The following is a 23,246-nucleotide window of genomic DNA, read 5'->3' on the forward strand; positions in this document are numbered from 1 at the left end:
TCACAGAAGCCACTGTGCCCCTGAGGCAAATATAGAGACTCCCCCTAGAGTGGGGAGGTCCCCCAGGTTGTGCACCAGGAGACCTTGGAAGAGTCATTTCCCCTAAGAGTCACCTATAGGGCATGGGTGAGCACGCCTACCTCACCAGGGATTGGAAAGTGTCAGTGGGATACCACAGGTCTGTGAGGGGACAGGGAGTGGGGGATGGCCAGCAATGGTATTTATTTGTACTCATCAGAAGGGGAGGGACTGGGCCTGGACATGGGAGATGGGGCATCTCCTCTGAGGAAGCTCACCCCTGTGGAAAATGAGGCCTCACTTTTGGAGGGCATGATTTCGAGTACAGTGGGGAATCTGGCACTCTAGACTGAAGAAAAAGCAAACAGGGTTATCTCAGTACCAACTCTACACCACTCCTGTGGATACAGGCCACACTGTTTGGAGGCCTGTATCCAGAATGCTTTTGAACTTTAAGTAAAAGAACATAAGCTAATCATGGCTTAAATACAAAGGGTTCCTTTTTCTCTTATAACAAGGAGTCTGGAGGGAAACAATGAAGGCTAAATAATGCCTTCAAGGACCAACATCTCATCTTTTCCTCTTGCCATCTTTACTGTTTGGGTTTTTTAATCCTGAACATTATTACCTCACAGTCACAAGAGGGCTGCTATGGTTCCAAGCATTTCATCTTTATACAACCCCTTTCAAGGTAAGAAGCAGCTAAACAAGAAAAAGGAGAAAAAAGTCCTAAGAAGCACCCCTTTTATCCCAGACCAGAAATTCGCTGAGGGTGGGAAAGCAAGTTATCTTCAAAAAAGGACTATGTTGGTCATGACCATCTGAGCTGGCTACATTGCCCAAACAACAACAGGTTCCTGTTAGCAAGGCAGAAAGAATCAGAATAGCTCCGAGGTAGATCAGATAGCCTGTTAGCATGGCCCGCTGGAGGTGGGAGAGTCAGTCCCATAGAAGAACGGGTACCAGGCCAGACTCTTAACTGCAAACCTTCTAAGCTGCTCTGTGACAAACAGCAGATTTCACTTTGTTGCAAACAACAGAATCCACTCTGTTGCAAACAGTAAATTCCACTCTGTGGCATCGCCCACCTCAGCTCTGCAACATCTTAGCACATGGAGACCCGAGCAGGCCGTGGCTCTCCGTCCTCCCAGCTTGTCTGAGGAGCCCCAGAAGCCCCTAACTCATGGCCCATCTGCATCCACCTGCGCAGCCTGAAGCACCCCCCCCCCCGCCCTCAGAACCCTTGGAGTCAGGGCACTCCCCCCCACCTGGAAGGCAAGGGTTAACAGGTACCATCCTCTCTGGGGAGCTTGGCAAACCTCCCCCAGATGTGGTCAGACTTCAGGCTGCAAGTTTCTGTGTGGAGAGGCCTACAGAAGGCAAGACCTGGAGAGAGGGTCAAAGGTGCCTCCAGGAGAACCCACTGGGGGTGGGAAAGGGACGGAGGGCCCAGAGGTAGGAAGAGGATTCCTGAGGTGGGAGCAGGGCAGAAGCCTCAGGCAGCCCCAACAGATTCCACTTTTATGTCTTAAAATCTCTGATCCATGCTCCCAATCAGAGGAAACAGTGGTCCCTTGGGCCAGATCAGACACAGAGATCAAAGAGCTATTCAGTTCGGCTGATGAAGTGCTAAAAAAAAAAAAAAAAAAAAAAAAAGAAGTCTATTCCAAATGTTTAAAATTGTGAGGTTTCACATTACTGGCCAAATTTCAACCTTTCTTGAAAAATCAGAAGCTCTGGCCATACTGCACCCATCATCCCATACGGCTGCTTAGGCTACAGCCTAGTGGCGGTCATGCCTTCAGATGGGGCTGGAGCACCACAGTCCCCACTGCCCCCTACTGCCTCACCTCACCTACCCTTGCAGCCTGGGAACACTTCTCCATTCCAATCCTTTAGGCCTGACTTGAATCTATATCCCTACTCTTCTGCCCCTGCCCTGCGCAGCCCTGGGGACCCCTGGGGGAGAAGACCCAGCCTGTGTGATCTTAGCAGGGAGAAGTAGAAGTTGGGGGGGGGGGTCCCGTGATAGAAACCCAGGGGCCTCTTCCAGACCCATTTCTGTGACCAGCTGCTTCCAGTGGCCTAGTTTGGCTAAGAATTTGTCAGGGGTCACAGCCCTCCCTTCCTGGCATGGACGGAAAGGCATGACCGGACTCCCATTGTCTCCGCTCTCCTGAGCCTGAGGGTTCCTTCCTTGATGCCTAGTGGGGCATTTGACCTACATTTGACCAAAAAGGCAACTGAGAGGGGTAGAAATGGTCTCCCCCTCCCCAGCCCCTCCTGCTCCTGCGGGCAGCTGCCCACATCCACACTCTCTTTGGGGAGGCTTAGCCCCCCCCCCCACCACCACCACAACCACCACAGGGGCACCTCTGGGAAAAAGAAGCAGAACAGACTGTTTTCAGCTGCCTGGAAAAGGCCTTGTAGGATCCTGGGGCGACACGTTGTTCCTCCATTGTGAGCTGAGACACGGGCACTACAGCACAAGAGACAAGAAATGAGTAGCAAACGGGGGAGGGAGGTGGAAAAATTAAATTTTGCGTGATCAGCAAGGTTTCAAACAATCGCTCGCCAACTGAAGTGGGTGCCACGTCTATAAGTCATTCTGTTTTATAGACCATTAGGATCTCCAGAGAGAACCTGCATGGAGACCACTGCTTTTTGTTGAAATTAAAATGTCAGAGAAAAAGAAATAGAACAAAACAGGGAATCTGCAATTAATTACCAGGCCATAAAAATTCAATAATCAGGAGGCAGAGCGGCCGCGGGCCCAGAGGTATCAGAGCCAGCGTAACAAGAATGGAATACATTAATCTTTTCAAATTAGTTTTTTAATCTGACGGGGATATATGGTGACATGCCTCCCCTCCCTGCCGGCTCCGCCCCCAACCCCCTCTCTGGAGCTCTCGCCTGAAGCGGGGCTCTCGGGGAGGGAGGTTCGGGTGTGAGCTGGGGGCTGCCCAAATCCGGACCCCAGACAGGGGACAAAGTGCTGGTCTGCGGCCCAGGCTGAGCCTAGGGCCCCGGCCCGGTGGAGGGTGGAGGAAGCCCCGCGGAACTGCTAGGAAAGCTCTTCTTGGGAGTCTGGCTCCCACGGCGGCCCAGTGCACCCAGTCAGCGTGGACAGGGCGCCTCTCTGAGCTTCGGTTTCCTCCTCTGCAAAATGGGAATCCTAACCCCACCTCACAGGCAGGCTGGATGCAGAATGCCGGGCGCTCCGCAGAAGGCCCCTTCGGTTACTGTGTTGACTGGACTGGCAGCTCAGGCAGCAAGGAGCCCGATGCAGCTCCAACACACTATTCAGAGAGCAATTATTTAGCATTTGCTGTGTGCTCAGCGCTAGGAGAGACCCGCAGCCTCAGACGTTACTCCGGGGAATGAGACCCCTAAGTCAGAGAAGCATGCACTGGGCCGCCCGGTAAGGGGGCAGGCGCTTCCCCTCGGGGCAGGGCGCCAGCGGGGGCCACGGGGAACTGGGAGGAGCTGGGCGGGCGGCCAACCGGCAGCACCCCAGCCCAGCCCCACCCCTGCGTCTGACCCCAGGTCATCGGCTCCCAGACACTTGACCACCGGAACCGGGCACCCTCCTGAGCGGCCTCCCAGCGGGGGTCGGCGCTGTGCTCCCAGCTCGCTACGCACGGACCCCCACCAAAACCTCACAAACCCGCCTCCGGACCTCGGAGTCTGAGGGCCTCTCGCGTGCTGAGCATCCCCGGGGCAGCCCCAGGTGGAGCTCTAGTCTGGACACTAAACAGGCTGGGGAAGCAGCCACAGGGTGGAGGGGATGACCTTGAGCAGCACGTCATCGGATGACCTTCTGCCCTTTGCACTTCGTAAATGTAACAGGTAGAGCCCACTCGGGACGGCCCAGTGTAAGTCCTTCACCCGGATTTTCTCATTTCCTCCCCTGTGAGGGGGTGGGGGGGCTATTAATAACCCCATTTTGCAGAAGAGGAAATTGTGAAAGTGGAGTTGCCCCCCATTTGTGTGTGTGCTCTGCTCCCCGAATGCAGCTTCCCTAAGAATACGCGCCCGCGCGGCTTCTGTCCCCTTCCCCAAGCCGCGTCACAGTAAGCGCTCCACCTGTGCTCGCGGGATAGGGTCCCTGCGAGCCGACCTCACCTGCCATCACTTTCCTCCCCAGAGGTCTCCACTCCAACAGCGGCCATTTCTTGAGCACCTACTGTGTGCCAGCTCGTGGGATCTGGTGCCATTTGCAGTAAGACTGTGGTTCCTGCTTTACACAAAGGAAACAGGCTGAGAATGATGGCCCCAGGAGCTCACATCCACCTCTGTCTGGCGCTCACGGGGAGGATTCTAAGAACCCTGTCTCAGAGCCCCATCAACGAGACCTGTCTCAGGACTCGCAAGCCCCACCTCTGGTTTTGTCCCCAAACCAGGTCCTTCACTCCTTCAACCGGATACCCTTACTCCCCTGCCCCCAGAATCCTCCGCTAATTCACTCCCTCTCAAGCTCCTGTCATTTCTAGCACATCGTACTTATTGCTACCCTGTTACACCCAGGGCCCACCCACCCACATAGGCCCCAGGGTCCCAGCAGAAACAGCAGCGATAAGCAGCAGCATACCCAGGAGGGCCATCCCATTCTTCCTCCCTGACCCAGGATGGTAGACCTGAGGGGCGGGCAGGGAAAACCCAGACGCCACACGCAGCGTTTGCACCCCTCTCCGGGCGCAGTTCCGAGTGCAGCCACCAGATGGCGCCCGGCTCGCTCCAGCGGGGCTTGCAGTAACGCTGTGCGGTCGCCAGATGGCGGTCGAGACCGCAGCTCCGCGGGCAGTGCCGGAACAGGGCGGAGACTGGAGGGCAGGCGGGTCCCAGTGCGGGCCCAGGAGCCCCAGACAAGTGGCCCGGTACTTCGCTATCTCCTGGCCGCATCATGATCCATCCCGCACCCCGGCTCTCAGTGCCCGCCGCGCTGGCCCTGGCCTCCGCCGCACTGGGCGCCGCTTTCGCCACCGGCCTCTTCCTGGGTGAGTAGGGCGGGGCCTGCGGTACCCCACGCAGAGCCCCCGCAGGCGGGGCAGGTGCGGGAGTTGAGCCCCCGCGAGGCGGGCTGCGGGTGAAGCTCCGCCCTAGCGCCCCGGAGTCCCAGGCCCTGACCGGGACCCCTCCGCGGCAGGAAGACGGTGCCATCCCTGGCGATCCCGGCGAGAGAAGCGCCTGCTGCCCCCTGAAGACGACCCCCTGTGGCAGTATCTGCTGAGCCGCTCCATGCGGGAGCACCCGGCGCTGAGGAGCCTGCGGCTGGTCAGCAGGGCCAGGGGCGGGAACAGGCGCCCACCTCAGATCCAGCGGGTCCCACGTGCTTGTGTGACCTTGGGCTGGGCCATGGCGCTCTCAGGGCTTCCGGGACTCCGCGGGCTGGGCGCGGTGGGCGTTTCTTGAGAGCGGGTTCCCCCCTCCCCCCGACCACGCCCACGGCCGCGCACCTGGAGGGGGTTGTGGGCCGGGGGAGGCGCTGGGTGACTGGCAGTGCTGGCGCGACCCTTTTCCCCCCACCACCGCGACACAGCTGACCCTGGAGCAGCCGCAGGGAGATTCGATGATGACCTGTGAGCAGGCCCAGCTTCTGGCCAACCTGGCGCGACTCATCAAGGCCAAGAAGGCACTGGACCTGGGTAGGGCTCACGGCCGGAATCCCTGGGGGCCTAAGTCACGGGGATGTCCCCCAACTCTGGCCCGAGCCTGTCCATATCTCTTGCCCCCAGGTACTTTCACAGGCTACTCAGCCCTAGCATTGGCCTTAGCGCTGCCCCCGGCCGGACGCGTGGTGACCTGTGAGGTAAATCCGGGGCCCCCGGAGCTGGGGCGGCCCCTATGGAGGCAGGTGAGTGTCCCACACATTTGAGGCCCTTGGAACCTGGCCACTCCCAGCTCCAGGATAAAAGACTTGCTGGCTCTGACCCCACTCCTTTCGCAGGCTGAGGAGGAGCACAAGATCGACCTTCGGTTGAAGCCTGCCCTGGAGACACTGGGTGAGCAAACGGAGTGGAAAGGGCCTTTGCACCATTTTCCAAGTGGGGCCACTGGGCGCGCTAGTGACCAGGTCCACAGTGGGGGGCACTGAGACAGTGACAGCCCCCCTGCCTCCTGGTTCCCAGCTGCCATGCGGCCACATGCTGGGTGGCAGAGTGCCCCTCCAGGCCAAAGTCCCTTGAATGGTCACAGTGCCTAGTCAGGCTTGGGCAGGGGCTTCTGACCGCTGGGGCTGCGGACTCAGCCACATCTGCCCCCCCCCCCCCACTCCCCTGCAAGATGAGCTCCTGGCCGCAGGGGAGGCAGGCACCTTCGACATGGCGGTGGTGGATGCGGACAAGGAGAACTGCACTGCCTACTATGAGCGATGCCTGCAGCTGCTGCGCCCCGGAGGCATCCTCGCGATCCTCAGTGTAAGGGATAGGCTCCGGGGAGAAGAAAAACCCCACACTCGGTCTCTGTCTTTTCACTTAGCTACTCCCTGTGCCTTGCCCCAAGCCACAAAGCCCCACCCAGTGCACGCATGTAGGCTGCCCCCCTTCAGTCCCCTAGGCTTTCCCCACCTGTGGTCCACGGTCTCCACCTCTTGCTCTGCTCGCTTAGGCACCTTCCCTCTCCCCTCTGCTGCTACACCCCCATGCCCCGCCCCTCCGCAGGTCCTGTGGCGCGGAGAGGTGTTACAGCCTCAACCACGGGACAACGAGGCCCAGTGTGTGCGAAACCTGAATGAGCGCATCTTGCGGGACGCCAGGGTCCACATCAGCCTCCTGCCTCTGGGCGACGGCCTCACCTTAGCCTTCAAGATCTAGGGACGGCCCCCAGCGCGTGGCCTCAAGGAAGGGGATGTGGGAACTCCAGACATCAACCCTGACTTTTAAATTCGACAATAAAGTGGGGTCTGGGACACGATCTTCTGAGCCTCCATATTTGGCGCTAAAGCGGGTAGGGAGGAGGCCCAGCACTGGCAGGTTCTAAACCAAAAGGGGGCCCTGAGGTCACAGACATCATCCCTTCCTTGGCACAGTCCTGAGAGCCACCTGGCACCAGGTCTATTGCCAGCTAACTGGAGGCAGGATATAAAGTTCAGACTGACCTGGCCACATACATACAGGACCCAGCTCCTCAGGTCTGCCTCCACTCCACAGGATCTGAGGGCTAGCTGAGGGGTAGAGCCCCCACCCCTTGGTCTCCCTCCTACTTCACTTCCTAGGAGGAGCAAGTGAATGAAGGTCTTGTTTGGTGCAGCTGGGACTGGCTGGGAAACCTCTCTGGAGTTTAACAGGAAACAGGCCTTGCAGCCAACCAGGTTCGCCACTGGGCGCTTTCATAGGTTATGCCAGTTCTATTTGCCCATGTTTTCACAGAACTCAGCTCGACCTCACCTCTGCAGTGGAGGCTCTGCCCAGTGGACATCACCTCAGAACCAGGCCACTTGACCTAGACCTGAGAACCTCAAGGTTGGAGTATATATCCTGTCCTCCCCCTGAAGTCCTGGAGGAAGGTGAGGGACTGGGTGGGATCACTGGCCAGAAAGGAGTGAAGCAGACAGGCCTATAGGTAGGAGACTATCAAGTACAGCAGTTTTTAAAAGTTCCCCACAGGAAGATGAATGTAAAGTTAGACTTTCCCACACCAACATCTATGAGAGGAGGTGGACAGGGAGCCAGGCCCTTCACTCCTCTCATTTGGACTTCCCTAATCCCAGTCCCACAGAAGTCCCACAGGAAGATCTTGTCTCCATGTCACAGGTGAAGGTCAAGGCAGATATTCAGTATTCTTCCACTAACTGCCTCAGCCTAGAATACAGTTAGGTTTTGCAACCAGGGTTAGGCCTGGGTCCTCTAAGGCTGGAGACTATTAGAAACAAGGCCACAGCGGCGCCTGGGTGGATCAGTGGGTTAAAGCCTCTACCTTCGGCTCAGGTCATTACCTCAGGGTCCTGGGATCGAGCCCTACATCAGGCTCTCTGCTCAGCGGGGAACCTGTTTCCTCCTCTCTGCCTGCCTCTCTGCCTACTTGTGATCTCTGTCAAATAAATAAACAAAATCTTTAAAAAAAAAAAAGAAAGAAAGAAAGAAAGAAAAGAAACAAGGCCACAGGGGCCACAAGGGCCCACAGCTGGCAACTTCCATCATCCCCTATCTCTTTGGACCTACCTAGAATTTTATGCAACCCTCAGGGCCCTGGGTGTGATCCAGCCTTCACTCTCCCGCATGGTAAAATGCTGTTAGGATGCACCTGGGTAAATACGTCCAATTTACTCTTCAATGTATCTTTGACCAAATGGTAATTCACTTGTGCCACAGCCCAGTCCTGAGTTCGGGACCAGGTAATGTCCAGCCATAGCTGAGAGAAGGCCACCTGTTAGCTCTGAGGCAGCAGGCATCCAGGGGCCACAGCAGCTACCGGCCTATGACCTCCCCACCAGGTGGAGTTGCAGAGATGTCTGCTGCTCTACTTCACACCCCTCTTGAGTATCCCAAAAGCAGATGTGCTTTCACACCCAACTTGCAGACATCTTTTCTTGTTTGTTTGACCTAGCAAAAGATCCCGACTCCAGCAAATTGGCTCAAATTCCAGCTGTCTGCCATTAATTATTAATTTAATTAATTAAATCATGTGTCTTATTCACACAGGCCATTCCTGCCAGTCTCATAGCACAAACACAGATCAGAAGGAACCTTTTTACCGCACGAATGTGGAAAGCTTTCTTCAGCTTCTAATCTCTCATTATTCATTCTGACCGGGAAATTTTCAGCATGTTATCACTGTATCACTTTTTTGGGTAATGAGCCTCAAAGTACTACATTCTCTTACCTGTTCTCTCTCAGGCTTCAAACAGTAACTCAGATCTAGTAATATAAATGTGCCGAACACAGCTCTCCCTTCTTTAACCTCTGATCATGTATCTCAGACTATCTTCTCCCATCAAAAACACTTGCTCTTTCCTGCTTTTCCAACCAGAATCATTTATTTCTGTCATTCAGCCTAAGTGCAAATGAAGGCCAGTGGCCACAAGGCCTGAAGGCACTGCTTCTGGTCTCACACTCAGGCCCCACCCTTTGTCAGTGTCTGCTCAGAAAAAAAGGACTACCCACCTCTCACAGAGGCCCATTTACTCCCTTCTCACAACCACTCCCGTCACCGACCCCTCACTCCATTTGCCTACACCTTGTCTAGTACCACCTATGCCTAGCTCACTTCCCACAGCAACAGCTCACAAGGGTATGGTGAGTGTGTACAGCCTTTCTTCGCCTGGGGTCAACAACAATCCAATGGATCTCTGGACAAACTTACAAACTGAAGATATAAAGGCATATATCCTCTTATTTTATTGTAGTCCAAAAAGTTCATGGAGTTACTTTAGGGACACAGGACTCTGACACAGATTTAGGTAAAAAGCAAAACACTCCCCAGAAAAATAATGTGCTAGCTAGATACAAGGGAGATCTGACCCTGGCAAGTGTTTAAACTCTGCAAATACTTGGAGTCATTAATTACGTATACTTCTTTTTATTCATAATCTGTAATGTTTCGGGATACCAAAAGTAATTCTAAGGATGGCTGAACTTAACAAAAAATCTTTAACCTCATCTTAAAACTTCCACTGATCCATCTCGTTCAATGGCAATTTTCAGTAATAGGAACATAAAAACAAACATGCACACAATTGCACAGTTTTCATAAAGGTCTATTTCATTATTGGTGGGTAGCGCATTTAACAGTTAAATACATTTAAATAATGTATAGGTGACTGCACCACTGCAGCATTGGTAACTAGATAACCAATTCAACTAGGAACCAGCTAACAAGTGACTGTCTAAATATTTAAAATACAGCTCTTGTTTAGATCATCCTTTGTTTTGATCACCTTCTTGGGGGCGGGGGGGAGCCTGCTGGTCACACTGGAAATATATTAAGGCCAAATCTTCTGATATCCATTCCCAGAGGTTTCTTTCAATTGGATTAAGCCTCCAACTCCAGGGCAAGCCCAAGTTTGTGGCCTCCAGCATTAATGCTCTTCCCGTCTACCAGAGCAGACAGTGTAAGCTTGACACCTGTAAACAAAAGCAGGCAACCATGATTTGCCTGAAACACCTCAAGAGTCTGCAGTCTTTAATAATCAACCCAGAGCCTGCCTATCCCTCCCTCAGCCTGTGAGATGATGACCTACTAGTGCCAGCCACCAGACGGCACTTGGGAGTTCCAGAGATACTGGAGAGAATTCAGGTGGCCCCATCCTAGGTTAAGGATCAAATAACAGAGCATTAAAAATGTTAATGAAGTTCAAAGTGCTCTAGAAAAATACAGTAACATTCAAAACACTATTCAGACTATAAGACATTAAAAGACAATTGTATTTCCACCAGGACAACTACAATAAAGAGATAAGTGGGGAAAATTGAATGTAGACTACGTATTATGTATTGTTCAACTAACACTAAATTTCCTTAGCTGTGACAGTGGTATTGTAGTTATGAAGAAAAATGTCTTACTCTGGGAGATGTGTGTTAGGGAGATGTGTCTGCATGTCCGCAAAACATACATTTAAATAACTGAAAAGGGGATGTGGAAAAAAGGAAATATGTATGCAGATATGCGAGAGAGAACAGATGTAGGAGATGTTAATTAGTGAATATGGGAAAGGGTTACAGGTTTTCTTCATAAAGAAGGTTTTTCATAAAGAACCTAAATTCTTTAGGTTTCAAAAAGGCCAAATATAGAAAGTTTGGGGGAATATCCCTATTAGAAGGGAGAAAAAGTTCCAAGTGCTTTAGAACTTGCTATTCAAGTGGTGGCAAGAACCAGTGATGCTGGGGCGCCTGGGTGGCTCAGTTGTTAAGCAGCTGCCTTCAGCTCAGATCATAATCCCAGGGTTCTGGGATTGAGACCCACATCAGGCTCCCTGCTCAGCAGGAAGCCTGCTTCTCCCTCTCCTACTCCCCCGTTTGTGTTCCCTCTCTTGCTGTGTCTCTGTCAAATAAATAAAATCTAAAAAAAAAAAAAAGAAAAAGAAAACAAAAACAGTGATGCTGGCATCACCTAAGAGCTTGTTAGAAAGACAGAACCCTTCACCCCAGATTTACTGGATCAGAATGTACATTTTATAGTGAGAGTCCCCAGGTGACTCAGGCACACTGAAGTCTGGTAAGTACTGCTCTAAAAAACACAGCAAGCCTGCAAACACCACATAAAAGAGACTATAGAGACCAAGCAATACGTGAACCTTGATTAGAGAAATAAACATCACTAGAAGGCATTTCAGGTACGAGTGAGGAAAGTGACTACAAAATGGACAGTAAATAATAATATGGACTATTAACTTTCTTAGGTGTGATAATGGTATTATGGTTATGCAAGAGACCAGACGTTCTTATTTCAAAGTAGATGTATGCTGAAGCATTTAGGGAGGTGTCAGGATAGCCACAACTTCCCAAGAGCCCAGCAAAAGAAAGGGAAAAAAAGGAATAAAAAAAACTGTGGCAAAAGATAAATGTGTTCACTGTACTCTTTGAAAAGTTTACGAAGTAAGAAGCTGAGAAATGAAAAATAGTTTTTAAAACACCAATCCTACTTATCAGGAATACTTACCAGGCCTCAGAGTCTGAGTGTAGCCCACTCCAATTAAACTAGAGTTGTTGACTTTTGCCTAAAATAAAATACAAAAACAGCTGTAAAAAAAATTTCTGAATGGAGAGAGGAGAGACAGCCCCTGCAGGTTTCCCTAATTATGCAAATTATGAAGTATTCCGCTTTTTTTATTCACATGTGAGATAATAAAATTTACACAAACCAAGAGAAACTCTGGACTCTGGAAAACAAACAGGGTTGCAGAAGGGGAGGTGGTTGGGAGATGGGGGAACTGGGTGACAGCATTAAGGAGGACATGCGATGTGATGGGCACTGGGTATTATACGCAACTAACGAATGAATGAACACTACATCAAAAACTAATGATGTACTGTTACATTGGCTAACTGAATTAATTTTTTTTTAAAGACTTGTATAAAATAAAGATTTCATAACGTCTGGGAAAAAACAAGTAAAATTTAATACTATTAAAATTTAACACTATTACTAAGCCCAACAAAACCCAGGTGCCACTTAATTCTTATCCATTAAACTCCAAGTCAAACTGTCAGTAGGACACAATAATCTTGGTAGTAAAAAGGTTGACAACCTCTGACATCAGAACAGATTTGGAAAGTATTTGATGTCTTCACTCTTTTATAATGTGTAACATCAAAATAGTCCAGAGAGAGAAATGATGTAACAACAGACAGAAATCACAGAAACAGCACTTGGGTTCACACGGCAGTAGAGCCAAGTCTTCTGAAGCTACCAAGGACCAAGTAAGCTATAAATCTAAGGAAGAAATGACCCCCTAGTGACCACCCTGTGCCCAACAAATTAAGAGCCTCAGACAATTGAATACAAGTTTCTCCTACTTTAGAACAGAACTAAACGATGAAACTGTGATAGGACATTAAGCAATACTTCAGGGTGATGCTTAACTGGGGGCACAGAGAACTACTTAGGTGGGAAATGCTGGGTACATCTCCAAACAAATCCCCAGAAGTCACTCAATGGCACACAGACCCAAAGCTGCCTTCCCATTTTAGACTATGAGACCACTACACTGGCTGGCACGAAAGCCATGCTGCTGCTGTAGACATACATTTGAAAAGAACAGCAATGTAGATACCAGGGAGTAGCATGCTGTGTGAATCCTAAGGTCTTCAGTGCCACAGTGCAATCAGAAACAGAGAAGGGAAAAATAATAAATGAATCACTGCCTTACCAACCAACGGGAATGCATTCCAGATGCTTCTCAGGCTCTCTGATTACAGCTGCTAACGTAAGAATGGGGCTAAAGCTTAACTGCCCAAGTTATCAAAAACATTGTTCTCACTTTATGTAACAGAAATAACTCCTGTGGAAGGTTTAACTTTCTTTAATTCCCAGTACGTACAGTACAGGCCGTGCCTGACATACAGGAACAGCTGCTGACCTGCTTGAAACCAGAGCCGGCATCTCTACACTGTCAAGACACTGCACTCCCTCCTGCCCCAAAACTCACTAGGACTGAAAGAGGAAGTAGCAAAACAGCCCAAGGACATGAGTAGGGTGGCCATCCATCCCCAACAAACCCATGACAGGCGGGAGGGAGTCCTTAGGGTGCAAGGCTTTTAATGTAAAGGCCAGAACAGTCCCAGGCAAAGCAGGATGAGCTAGCTGGTCACCCTAGACAGGAGGGAAATCAAGACACACAAGCCTGATCCTGGCTCTAGCCCCTTTCTTCTCACTCTCCTTCCCCGGCATGATCTAAGTCCTTTTTCTTCCAACCTTTATCTCCACCTGCAAAATGGCATTTGTACCACTGACCCCTAAAATCAAATCTAAAAGATATTTTGTAAACCCTAAAGACAAAGTAACAAAGTATTATTATTCCACAAAGAAAGACAAAGTAACAATTAAAACACTATTACTCCTGGCCTGGGGCCGGAAACACCAGCTTCCCTGGGCTTAGACAGGCTTGGAGCTCAGGGTTATTATCTACACTAATTGAGCAGCTTTTGAGGTTAAACAAACTCCTGTGACCTGGATATCAAAGTTCTAACACTGCCTCCACAGAAAATGCATGCAGCATTACAAGTTCTAATCCCAATCTGTGAGTAAACTAGGGATTGTGGGAACCACAGTTCAAATTTTCAGCACAATTCAAAATACCCAAAGATGAATTCCCACAACCAAAGACCCCATCCTAAGCCCACAGTAGTAGCCAATACTCACAGAAATGGAAGCAGTGGGATCCAACTGATATTTGGCTGCAATGCCAAAGCGAGTGCTGTTGGTACCTGATGTCCAAGCAAGGTTTACTGAAGTGTCAAGATCTTCACATACTTTTTGATAAATTGATCCTCCAAATTCTGTCCCATCATTGCTGTAAAATATTTTAAATTTGTAAATCTAGAACAGACAATGTAATGTCTGCGGCACTAGGCCGATACTGTAGCAGTATAGTTAAATAAAAAGCACTGCTCACGTGGGACTGTAGTATTCCACTGAAAACATGAAAGTTTTAAAAGGTCTTTATCCCAACCTATGCCCCAAAATGAGGGGTCATATAAATCATGATACATCCACCCAGAAGAATTCCCAAACAGCCACTAATAATCATGTTGTAGAATACATAACGCTATAGTAAGATAATTAAAATGTACTAAGGAAGGAAGGAAAGAATTATAAAACAGCCTTTCTGATATGTATTTTATACACATACACAAATATAAAAAAGATGAAAGTCCCAAACATTAACTAACAAAGATTAATTATCTAGGTGGTGGGATCGTAAGAAATTCTGGTTTTCTTCTTTGTCCTTCTGTTATTTACCAATGCTTTATTTTATAAGGGAAAAAAATTCTTAAGTCCTTTTCACATGTAAAAACACCAGACATTTTAGGCAATCCCCCCAACTCAGTACCTCACATTATCACAATTTAGTCAAATGAACACACTGGTAATTTGGCAACATCTTAGCCTTTTCCAAAAATCCAAAGCACATTAAGCCTCATATAAAATAAACATTTACTCTCTCAGCACCAAAAGTCAGACCAACATTTTTTACTACATACTTTGAGAGGTGCCCAGAAATGCCCAAGGATGATAATCTTTTTGTGTTAAGAGAAATCAACTGTACCCAGATCAGTAAGAGATGACAGGTGACATCAATATCATCCCCAGGTCCTGTATCACAATAATCCCAAAAAAGAAATACTCACACATTAGTGTGTAGTTGGAAGTCCCCAGTCCTGTAGCCCACTGCAAAGTTATTTCTTGTCAGCTTTGATTTGGCACTGTCAAAAGTCATCTGGTACCCAGCAAGCCAGCCTTCGTAACCAAAGACAGCTGAACCATGGATTGCAGGTCCAGCAAAATCAAAGTCAACATCACAACCAAGGTTTATACACTCCCTCTTGTAAGAAGACTTGATTTTACCACTTTTCTTTCTGGAAAAAGAACAAACTGACTTAAAAGTGATGCCGGTGAGAAAGACTTACATACATAACTTCTGGACGAAGGACACAAAACAGATTTATGAACTGCAGTAAAACAGGAGTAAAAGCAGTAGAAGGATAATCCTAAGAGGTAAAGAAAATATAGCTCAATGAGCTAAAAAACAAGGGTACGTGGGGTTAATGGACTTCCACCACCATGAGAAGACTGCTTTTAGGGACTGACAATCAGTCACAAAAGCCTATTAGAAATACGTTATTTACCCAAGTTAGTCCCACAATGAAAAGAGGCAAATATTTGAAGGGAAGCCAACAAGAGCAACCATAGTACTCCTCTCCAAGGCAGAAATAGAAATTCACCACAAGGTAGTTAAGTAAGCTATCAAACAGTAAATGTGCATCTTTCCTGAATAAACAGAGAGAAAGGCTTTTAAATTTAAAGCAGATAAAGGGGCACCTGGCAGGCTCAAGTCTGTAGAGCATGCAACTCTTGATCATGAGTTCATCTTGGTCATGGGTTCGAGCCCCATATTGGGTGTAGAGATTACTTAAAGATAAAAATGAAATTTAAAGCAAACAAAAAAGTCCACGCTTACCCCGTGTTTGGTGAAAAGGTGGTATCAAATGTCAGTTTCAAACCTTGACAAATCTATTTTGAAAGAAAAAGAATATGTTTTCAGCTATATTCCCTTTTTGAAATACAAAAATAAACTAATACTAAAACGCATGTTCAAAATGTTACCTGGTCTTCAATTGCGATTTCTGTTCCCAGAGTGTTATCAGTGTTCCATTTTTCTGTGAATGTCAGACCATACTCACACCATTTATATTTGGTCTCCAAGGTTCCAGTAACTTTACCAGTGTCTGTATTAGATGAACCAGACGTTGAGAATTCCTAAGACAATAAATGACTTCATGAGCTTTCTTGTAAGCCTAGAAGAATCACTGCCTAACTTACCTAAAAAACCCACCGAAACACAGTAATTTCACTAACCCTTTTTTTCCCATTTCCCAAATACTTCTACACTCTGCTACTGAATGTACAAACAACAAATTGTCTGTCAGTTACTAACTGCCACCTTACTTACACTTACATTTTCAACCAAACAATGATAAGTTAACTTGTATATAATTCTCAACAACAAACTGTACACCTCTTAAGGAAACTTCTGCTAAGGTGATTTTTTTGGAATTCAAGAATCAGGGGAATAGGAAGGAATGAAAGGTGAGGAATGAATGTTTCAGCACTGTATCCAATCTGCCTAATATTAAATAAAACATTATAAAGGTCAGTATGGTTAATCACAGAGCCCCATCACTAAAATGGGAATTCAACAGTAACTGAAACACTATTAGGAAATGTTCCCTGAAAATTCTTTTTTTTTTTTTTTAAGATTTTATTTATTTATTTGAGAGTGACAGAGACAGACAGCAAGAGAGCACAAGTGAGGGGCAAGGAGAGGGAAAAACAGGCTCCATTCTAGGACCCAAGGATCATGACCTGAGCCAAAGGCAGATGCTCAACGGACTAAGCCACCCAGGTACCCCTGCTTCCTGAAAATTCTTAAAAGGGAAAGCACCCCACTGTAGGAATTCATGCCATGAGAAAAGATTTAAAAATCTTTGGTAACCCCAAAATTCTATTTTTCTGAGATAAAGACTCTTCACCAGATTTCATACCTTCCCAACCATCTTTCACATTCTCATTTAAAAAGAAAAAAAGTAGGGAAAAGGAATTATAGGAGATTTACTCTACAGCTGGTTTATATCGTACATAATGTAAACTATATTAAGTACAACAGATTATATCAGTAGAAAAAAACAATCTAATACAAGTATCAACTTGAAGTGCATTATATAATCTTATGTTTATACCAAACACAAGTAACTTGCCAATCCCTAATTGCACACCAAGTGAAAAGGAAGGCGTAATATGAAGGGCTTATTGAAATTTAAAATCTGCTACAGAACAGCTAAACTCTACAAACCTTTCAGAGCTTGGTAGATAGCCAAAAGGCCAAGACAAAAGAGTTTAAATACCCTCTGAGCATTCTGATTCACAATTTGTCTGCTAATGATGGCTACATATTTTGGCCACTGAAAGCCAAATCTAAAGACAGCTGATCTGAACTAATAAAGAGAACCTGACCTGAAATTGTGATGCCTACAAGAGTGAGAAAGTATCAAAAACTGTATCAACAGGAGAAAAAGCCAATCATCCTTCACTTAGAAAATAGAACATTTCTACAACTATTGCTCTGCAATGAGACAGACTCAATATCCTGAAATAAGACACTTTAACAGGAATTTCAAGTCAAAGCTTGGCATTCAATGACAGTATTAAAAAGCACAGAATTATGTCAGGAAAAAAACACCAGATATAAAATTAAGAGTCCTGGCATCCAGTCCTGGCTATCATTTGCTAAATGAGTAACACTGAGAAAGACGTTGAACTCTCCTGGGTCTCAGTTCCCTCAAGTGTAATAACAAAATCTACCTCTGGAGGATTAAGTTGGACAGACATGAGAGCTTTGCACATTTTCCTGTGCTTTATACAAAAGAAAAGCATTATTAAAACAATATATACGGAGCATATTCTTCTAACAGGTATCTGGAATGGGGAATGTGTATTAGTAGGTATTTTTAATCCTGAGTGACAATGATTAATGACTCTGGAGGCCCCACCCCCTGCCACCCATCAGCCTATAGATAATGAGCTAGCTTATATATACCCAAGGAACCCTCAAGACACAAAATCAAGATCACAGTGGAACCAGAACTGGACCAGATGACAAGACTGGCCAAGCTTACACCCTTCACTCCATCACCAAATACTCTGTCTTCTACATTGTGGAATGAACTGGACACCTCTGCAGTTTAGATGAGAAAACAGAACTGGCTGTTAACAGGACTTATTTGGGGCCAGGTACATATAAGATCAGTACCACGTTGAGATATACCTTAAATAGAAACCAAAAAAACTATATGGAATCCAGATCATATATTTCCTTCATAATCTCAAACCTAATTCCATAAAACTTTCTTAACCCTGTCCACAAAAACCCTTTTCTCTTCAACAAAGATTTTGATTAACCAATCTAGTACTAGATATATTTCTCTAAGTGTTCTCCAGTTTAAAATTTATTTTTTATCTCCAACCAGCAAGTAATAAGCTTTGTAAACACAAGGACTGAGTCTTCCCTTTTTTGGGGAAGGCCTTTTGTGTCTCAACTGGTGCACAGCAAGAGGTTAAGAGTGGGAACACAAAAAAACAAACACAAGTCACTGCTCTGTACCTTGAGCAAGTAAGTTGCTCAACCACAGTGAATATACTCAGGCTTTCTTCCAGACCAAAGAAGCCAAATGGCAGATACAACTAATATAAAATCCCAGAAATCCCAGCCTGGGCATTTTAATTTTAATAAATACCAGTTATATGTACTAAGGGAGTTAACAATTACAGCAAGAATTTATCAAAAAAAAAAAAAAAGAAAGAAAAAACCAGCAAAATTCAATATTCACACACTATGCCCATACTCAAAACAGTCTCACAAGAAAAAATTTTTGAAGAAAAAAAAATTGCACAAAATTAAATAAATTTTATTCTACTTTGAGTTAGGCAGAATCAAGGCATCCAAATACCAAAATACCAACTTCTTTAAAAAGGACTCTATAAATTCACAAAATTAACATGAAACTCTTCCAGAGAAGGCTGCTAGAATATGCCCTTTATATAAATGGTTAGTACACTCAAATTAAGAGTTACTGAGTATTGGGGCGCCTAGTGGCTCAGTGGGTTAAAGTCTCTGCCTTCAGCTCAGGTTATGATTCCAGGGTCCTGGGATCGAGCCCCACATTGGGCTCTCTGCTCAGCAGGGAGCCTGCTTCCCCCACTCTCTCTGCCTGCTTCTCTGCCTACTTGTGATCTGTCAAGTAAATAAATAAAATCTTTAAAAAAAAAATTAAAAAAAAAAGTTACTGAGTATTTTTATGCCCAGAACTCATAATGCTTTTAAATAGGCATAAGAAGGATCATAAAAAAGTTTAACAGGTTCCCTGATTTCAAGCTTGTAATCTTACTGAGTAAAGAGTCCCACATAACCAGGCTTTTCTGAGTTCCTTGTGCATACACAGTAATATGGCAAAAGACCACCTGAAAATCAGAAATCATATCCAAAGCCCAAGTAAATCAAGTTTCATGCAAATTCCTTAAGACAAAATTAACTTTGCCTCTTCTTCAAGATAAAATGGGTGGACATTTTTCAGTGGTGACTATTTTATGGGCTGAAAAGTTATATAAAGGCTCATCAGAATTTAGTAGATATCTAACACTCACCACACCACTGCATGACTTTGTTTTCACATCCAGTTTCACCAAACCAAAACCTTCAAGTAGAGAGCAAAAGATAACAAAATGATTCTCTTGTATAAAAAGAAGCATACCAATAGCTGACAACACATAAAAAAACCTCAAGGACTTCATATGTTCAGAGGGGCATAAAAATGTGGATTGATACACCATATTTAAATGAAAAAAATTTTAATTATTTTATAGAAACTAACATATACAGCACAGAACATCTCTATGCAGCTTTGCCTAGTGTTCAGGTGTATATGTGGCACAAAAAAATTTGCTTTCAAACCATTTTGAAACCTAAAATCAGATCAGAAAATCAACTCAAATCTCAGAATAGCCAACAGTTTATTATAATAGTCATTTAAAACAATTATCCCAAAAAGGTATCTTCCTTTGGGATTAATAATCTGAATAACTAGGGAAATAATCTAAAGTAGAGGGAGTCTATGTGGAATAAAACCTGCAAGAAAACGCAAATTCATTTTAAAAAACTCATTAACCCACTAGGAGTCACCACAAAAGCAAAAGAATAATACATCAGAATTCTAGTCAACCAATGCCTAAGCTATATCTGAAAGAAATGAACACAGTTGTTTTTTTCTTACAGGTAAATCCTTGAAGTAGTTTGAAAAAACTGGAAGAAGCTGGGCCAGAGGGAGTTGTGGATTATTACAGTACTATTTTAACAAAAACTTTATCTAAAATCTATCTAATAAATTATAGAGCAAGGTACTTGCAATTTGAAAAAGTTGTTAACTTCCCCCAAGCAATCCAAACACATTTTCACTTCTGATCTGAAAGGAAAAAAAAAATTCTTACCAAATCCTTTGTTGAAAATATCTCTGGCAGCTTTGCCAAGGTCAGCATATGATGGAGGAATACACACTGCTGGTGGGAAGAAACATTCCAGTGTTAACCTTCCAGTTCTCCCACTTTCTTCTGTCGAGGAACTAGAATATGATCCACTACTACCTTTAAATTCAAGCACTCCAACTTGTTGAAGAGGTTTCTGATACTACGAAGAGCTACAGTAAAACTAGACTTTAATGATCCCTATAATATCACCAATAAAGATTTATTTCTAAAATGGATAACCACCATAGGTGACTACACAAACTTGGAAGACTGCTTCCAAAACACAAAAACACACTTTCTATTCCTAAATTTACACAGTACCTACAGCCTTTCACCTCTTAGGACCCAACCAGTACAAAGAATCAAACACATACACATAAATATATCTATACTGTACACCCAGAGAGATCACAGATATATCCAAAATTCACTGGAATGGGCTGATTTAACCAAATGACATAAAACCAAAACCTAAGACAAGGTCCTCTTCCCTCACAGATCTCTTCGTATCCTCAATGAGTTCTTAAACCAACATGCTGGAGTGGGAAGAGAAAGATAATTAACACTTCGGTCACTTAAATATTGGAACTTAGAAAAAAACACGATCATCTAGGTTTCACTAGTGTCTACATCAACTAAATATCAAATAGCACTTTAAGCCTGTTAATACGACATTCAAGTCCTCGGCCAATGCTATGCGGCTTAAGGGCAAGCAATCTGGGTGGTTACAGCAGCTCATTCATTCTACAGAACACGTCCACGCCCTTAGGAGCACATGTAATGACCTTGCGCTCTCACAAGGGGGGTTACTACTTCCTCTAAAAAAGTGATCCAATCCTCCAAAGGCCGAATCCAACAGTTACAAACTTTTGGCTTCTGAGTTCGTCAAAGGCACGTTCAAGAACTAAAGACGAATGCGGCCGAATCCCAACTCCCCTGGCCTAGACCCTCCATCCGAAATCCCGCAGCCCAGCCCCTCCTCCGCAGAGCGAGGGGGGGTGCAGACGGTAGAGTGCCTACCTAAAGGGGAGAACTTCCAAGTCTTTGGAGAGATCAGGGAAAAGAAGTTGCGGTTTTCTGGTCGACAGGCTTCGACTGTCCAGCCAACCCCGCCCCATCCCGCAGAGATCGCGGGTCTACTTACTCCGCGCGCAGCTCTGTCCGTAGGTCGCCATGGCGAGGCCACAGGAAGAGGTGATCTGCGGGAGTGACAAGAAGTGCGATCAGCGGGGGTCAGAGGCAGGTCAAAGGGCCAGAAAGGGGGTCTCAAACACACACAGGCGAGGAGCCGCGGGGCAGCGCGGCCATCTTAGGGAGCCAGGGCCGACCCCGAGTCTGGTTCAGGCGTCCTGCTTGGCCGCCGGGGCCTAGACAGCCAAGTGACGCGCCGCAGCGTACCTGGTGGTCTCCTGAGAGGGGCCGCTACCGCCGCTCCGCTCGCAGCTGAGGCCGCTAGGCTCGCTCAGGGCCGGGGTGCAACTACCCCAGCTGGAGGGCGAAGTGAAGGAGACACCGTTCCGCCCGCCGCAACCCTGTCCTCCCCCCGCCAGGACCCCGCCGATGCCCCCGCGGCTGTCCGCCGCGCCGGCCCCCGCAACGCCGCCTGCTGCCCACCCCAGCCTGCTCCAGAACGGCCACGAGGACAGAAGACACCCTCGCCCCCGAGGTGGGCTGTTTCTCTCCGTCGGCGGGGGCCGGAAAGGTAGAAGCTATTGGACCTCAGGTCAGGCAGCGACGAGGGCAGCCTCAGAGACGAGGGGGCGGGGAACGGCGGAGCAGCGCGGTAGGGACTGCGCGTGCGGGGGGATGGGACGGAGGCCCCGCGCGCGCTCCTCACGGGCGGGGTGGGGCGTCAGGCGCGTGCCCGCGCGGAGCCGGGCGCCACTAGGTGCGGCTGCGCACCACGGGGGTCACGTACTACTCTCCAGCCGTGGCTCCCGTACTCTGCTTAACCAGTCTCCGTACGGTGTGTCTGGAAGGAGTTAGCTGAGCGTTACCCGGTCTACCCTGAGCAAGTACAGCGTGCACTTTTGAAAGACTCTCTCTCCAGGCCCAGGGAGAGCGAATGCGGCCTTGGGGCGCCACCTCCAGCCCCACGGGCACTCGTTGCCTTCGTCCACCTCCCACCGCGGTGTAATGGCCATGCTGGGCCGGGCTCGGCCGGAGAGGCTCTCCTGGAGAGGCTGCCCCTCCCTGAACAAACCTGAGCCTGCCTCAGGGTGCCCCGCCCCTTTCCCTCGCTTCTGCCTTAGGGTTCCTCTTCAGCCGCCTCCTCCGGGGTTAGGGGATTGGACTGCTTTGCACACTCACCCAGCCCGAGCTGTCTTGATGAGTCAAGCCTGCTAGAAAATTTAGGAATCTTGCTGACCAGGCATTAGAATGTTGCACTCGAGCTCCCCGAGTGTGCACCAAGAGTGAGGAAGCTAAGGGAACAAGAAAAAATGAGCCGTCTTAATGAGAAATAGGGTCAGTTGAAGCTCTGGAATCAGTCGCCAATCTCAGCATTTTATCCTTACTGTAATCGCAGTTTCCTCACCAATAAAATGACAAATTTAAATGAGACGCGGTGGTCTTTAATAGCCACTCAGCCACACACAATGGGCAAAACTTCCCCCAACCCCCATCTCTTCCAGCTCTGAAAGCCTCCTCTGCTCAAACGCTGCCGAGGTTCCACCTTCCTCCTAAACCAGACGAAAACTAGATAAGATTTCCATAAGGCAAACCCAGATTAGAGGTGCATCGTGGTGGACTCCGTCCCCTGTGCAAACCCAACCGGCAACCTTGCCTGGTCATGGTTGGAATTAGCAAAGGAAGGGTCTTCGCTCAGGCACCAGAAACACTGATTAATTCTTCCTTCAAGCTCAGACGGGTTGAGCTGAAATCAGCCTGGCTGCGCTGGAACTTTTCTCTGGCCTTTTGTGAAGCTAATGGCAGAGACTGATGTCTCATCTCAGATGCAGTATAACACAACCACCTTCCTGGAAAAACCTAGACTA

General features: G+C 47.3%; 2 protein-coding genes across 4 annotated transcripts; one reads left to right on the forward strand and one right to left on the reverse strand.

The window, feature by feature from the left end:
- The first annotated feature begins 4,822 nt into the window (after positions 1-4,822).
- COMTD1 (catechol-O-methyltransferase domain containing 1) lies at positions 4,823-8,072 on the forward strand. Of its 2 annotated transcripts, none has more exons than XM_080823219.1 (7): positions 4,823-5,015; positions 5,165-5,292; positions 5,558-5,663; positions 5,754-5,872; positions 5,966-6,020; positions 6,301-6,434; positions 7,386-8,072. In XM_080823219.1, exons 1-7 carry the CDS (start codon positions 4,922-4,924, stop codon positions 7,455-7,457), a joined length of 708 nt encoding a protein of 235 aa, XP_080679345.1. In that variant the 5' UTR covers positions 4,823-4,921; the 3' UTR covers positions 7,458-8,072. The 2 variants fall into 2 exon arrangements, with proteins under 2 accessions (XP_080679345.1, XP_080679344.1); XM_080823218.1 differs by lacking the exon at positions 7,386-8,072 and adding an exon at positions 6,678-6,929.
- A 1,446-nt stretch (positions 8,073-9,518) lies between these two features.
- On the reverse strand, positions 9,519-22,012 carry VDAC2 (voltage dependent anion channel 2). Of its 2 annotated transcripts, none has more exons than XM_080822444.1 (10): positions 21,649-22,012; positions 21,395-21,449; positions 20,215-20,283; positions 19,375-19,424; positions 15,781-15,933; positions 15,635-15,687; positions 14,805-15,032; positions 13,816-13,966; positions 11,614-11,671; positions 9,519-10,079 (listed from the first exon to the last, which is right to left on the reverse strand). In XM_080822444.1, exons 2-10 carry the CDS (start codon positions 21,423-21,425, stop codon positions 9,988-9,990), a joined length of 885 nt encoding a protein of 294 aa, XP_080678570.1. In that variant the 5' UTR covers positions 21,426-21,449; positions 21,649-22,012; the 3' UTR covers positions 9,519-9,987. The 2 variants fall into 2 exon arrangements, with proteins under 2 accessions (XP_080678570.1, XP_080678571.1); XM_080822445.1 differs by having other exon boundaries at positions 20,215-20,280; positions 21,649-21,793.
- Positions 22,013-23,246: the final 1,234 nt, after the last annotated feature.

This window comes from Martes martes (assembly GCF_963455335.1).
Source record: "Martes martes genome assembly, chromosome: 14".
In the NCBI taxonomy this organism is placed as follows: domain Eukaryota; kingdom Metazoa; phylum Chordata; class Mammalia; order Carnivora; family Mustelidae; genus Martes; species Martes martes.

Coding starts and splice junctions, on each gene's coding strand:
- COMTD1 (XM_080823218.1), top strand. CDS start 4,922: ATGATCCATCCCGCACCCCGGCTCTCAGTGCCCGCCGCGCTGGCCCTG. Junction 6,021..6,300: donor GCCTGCCCTGGAGACACTGG/GTGAGCAAACGG, acceptor CTCCCCTGCAAG/ATGAGCTCCTGGCCGCAGGG. Junction 6,435..6,677: donor GCATCCTCGCGATCCTCAGT/GTAAGGGATAGG, acceptor GCCCCTCCGCAG/GTCCTGTGGCGCGGAGAGGT.
- VDAC2 (XM_080822444.1), bottom strand. CDS start 21,425: ATGGCGACCTACGGACAGAGCTGCGCGCGGA. Junction 15,688..15,780: donor AAATCGCAATTGAAGACCAG/GTAACATTTTGA, acceptor CTTTCAAAATAG/ATTTGTCAAGGTTTGAAACT. Junction 11,672..13,815: donor ATCCCACTGCTTCCATTTCT/GTGAGTATTGGC, acceptor ATTTTATTTTAG/GCAAAAGTCAACAACTCTAG.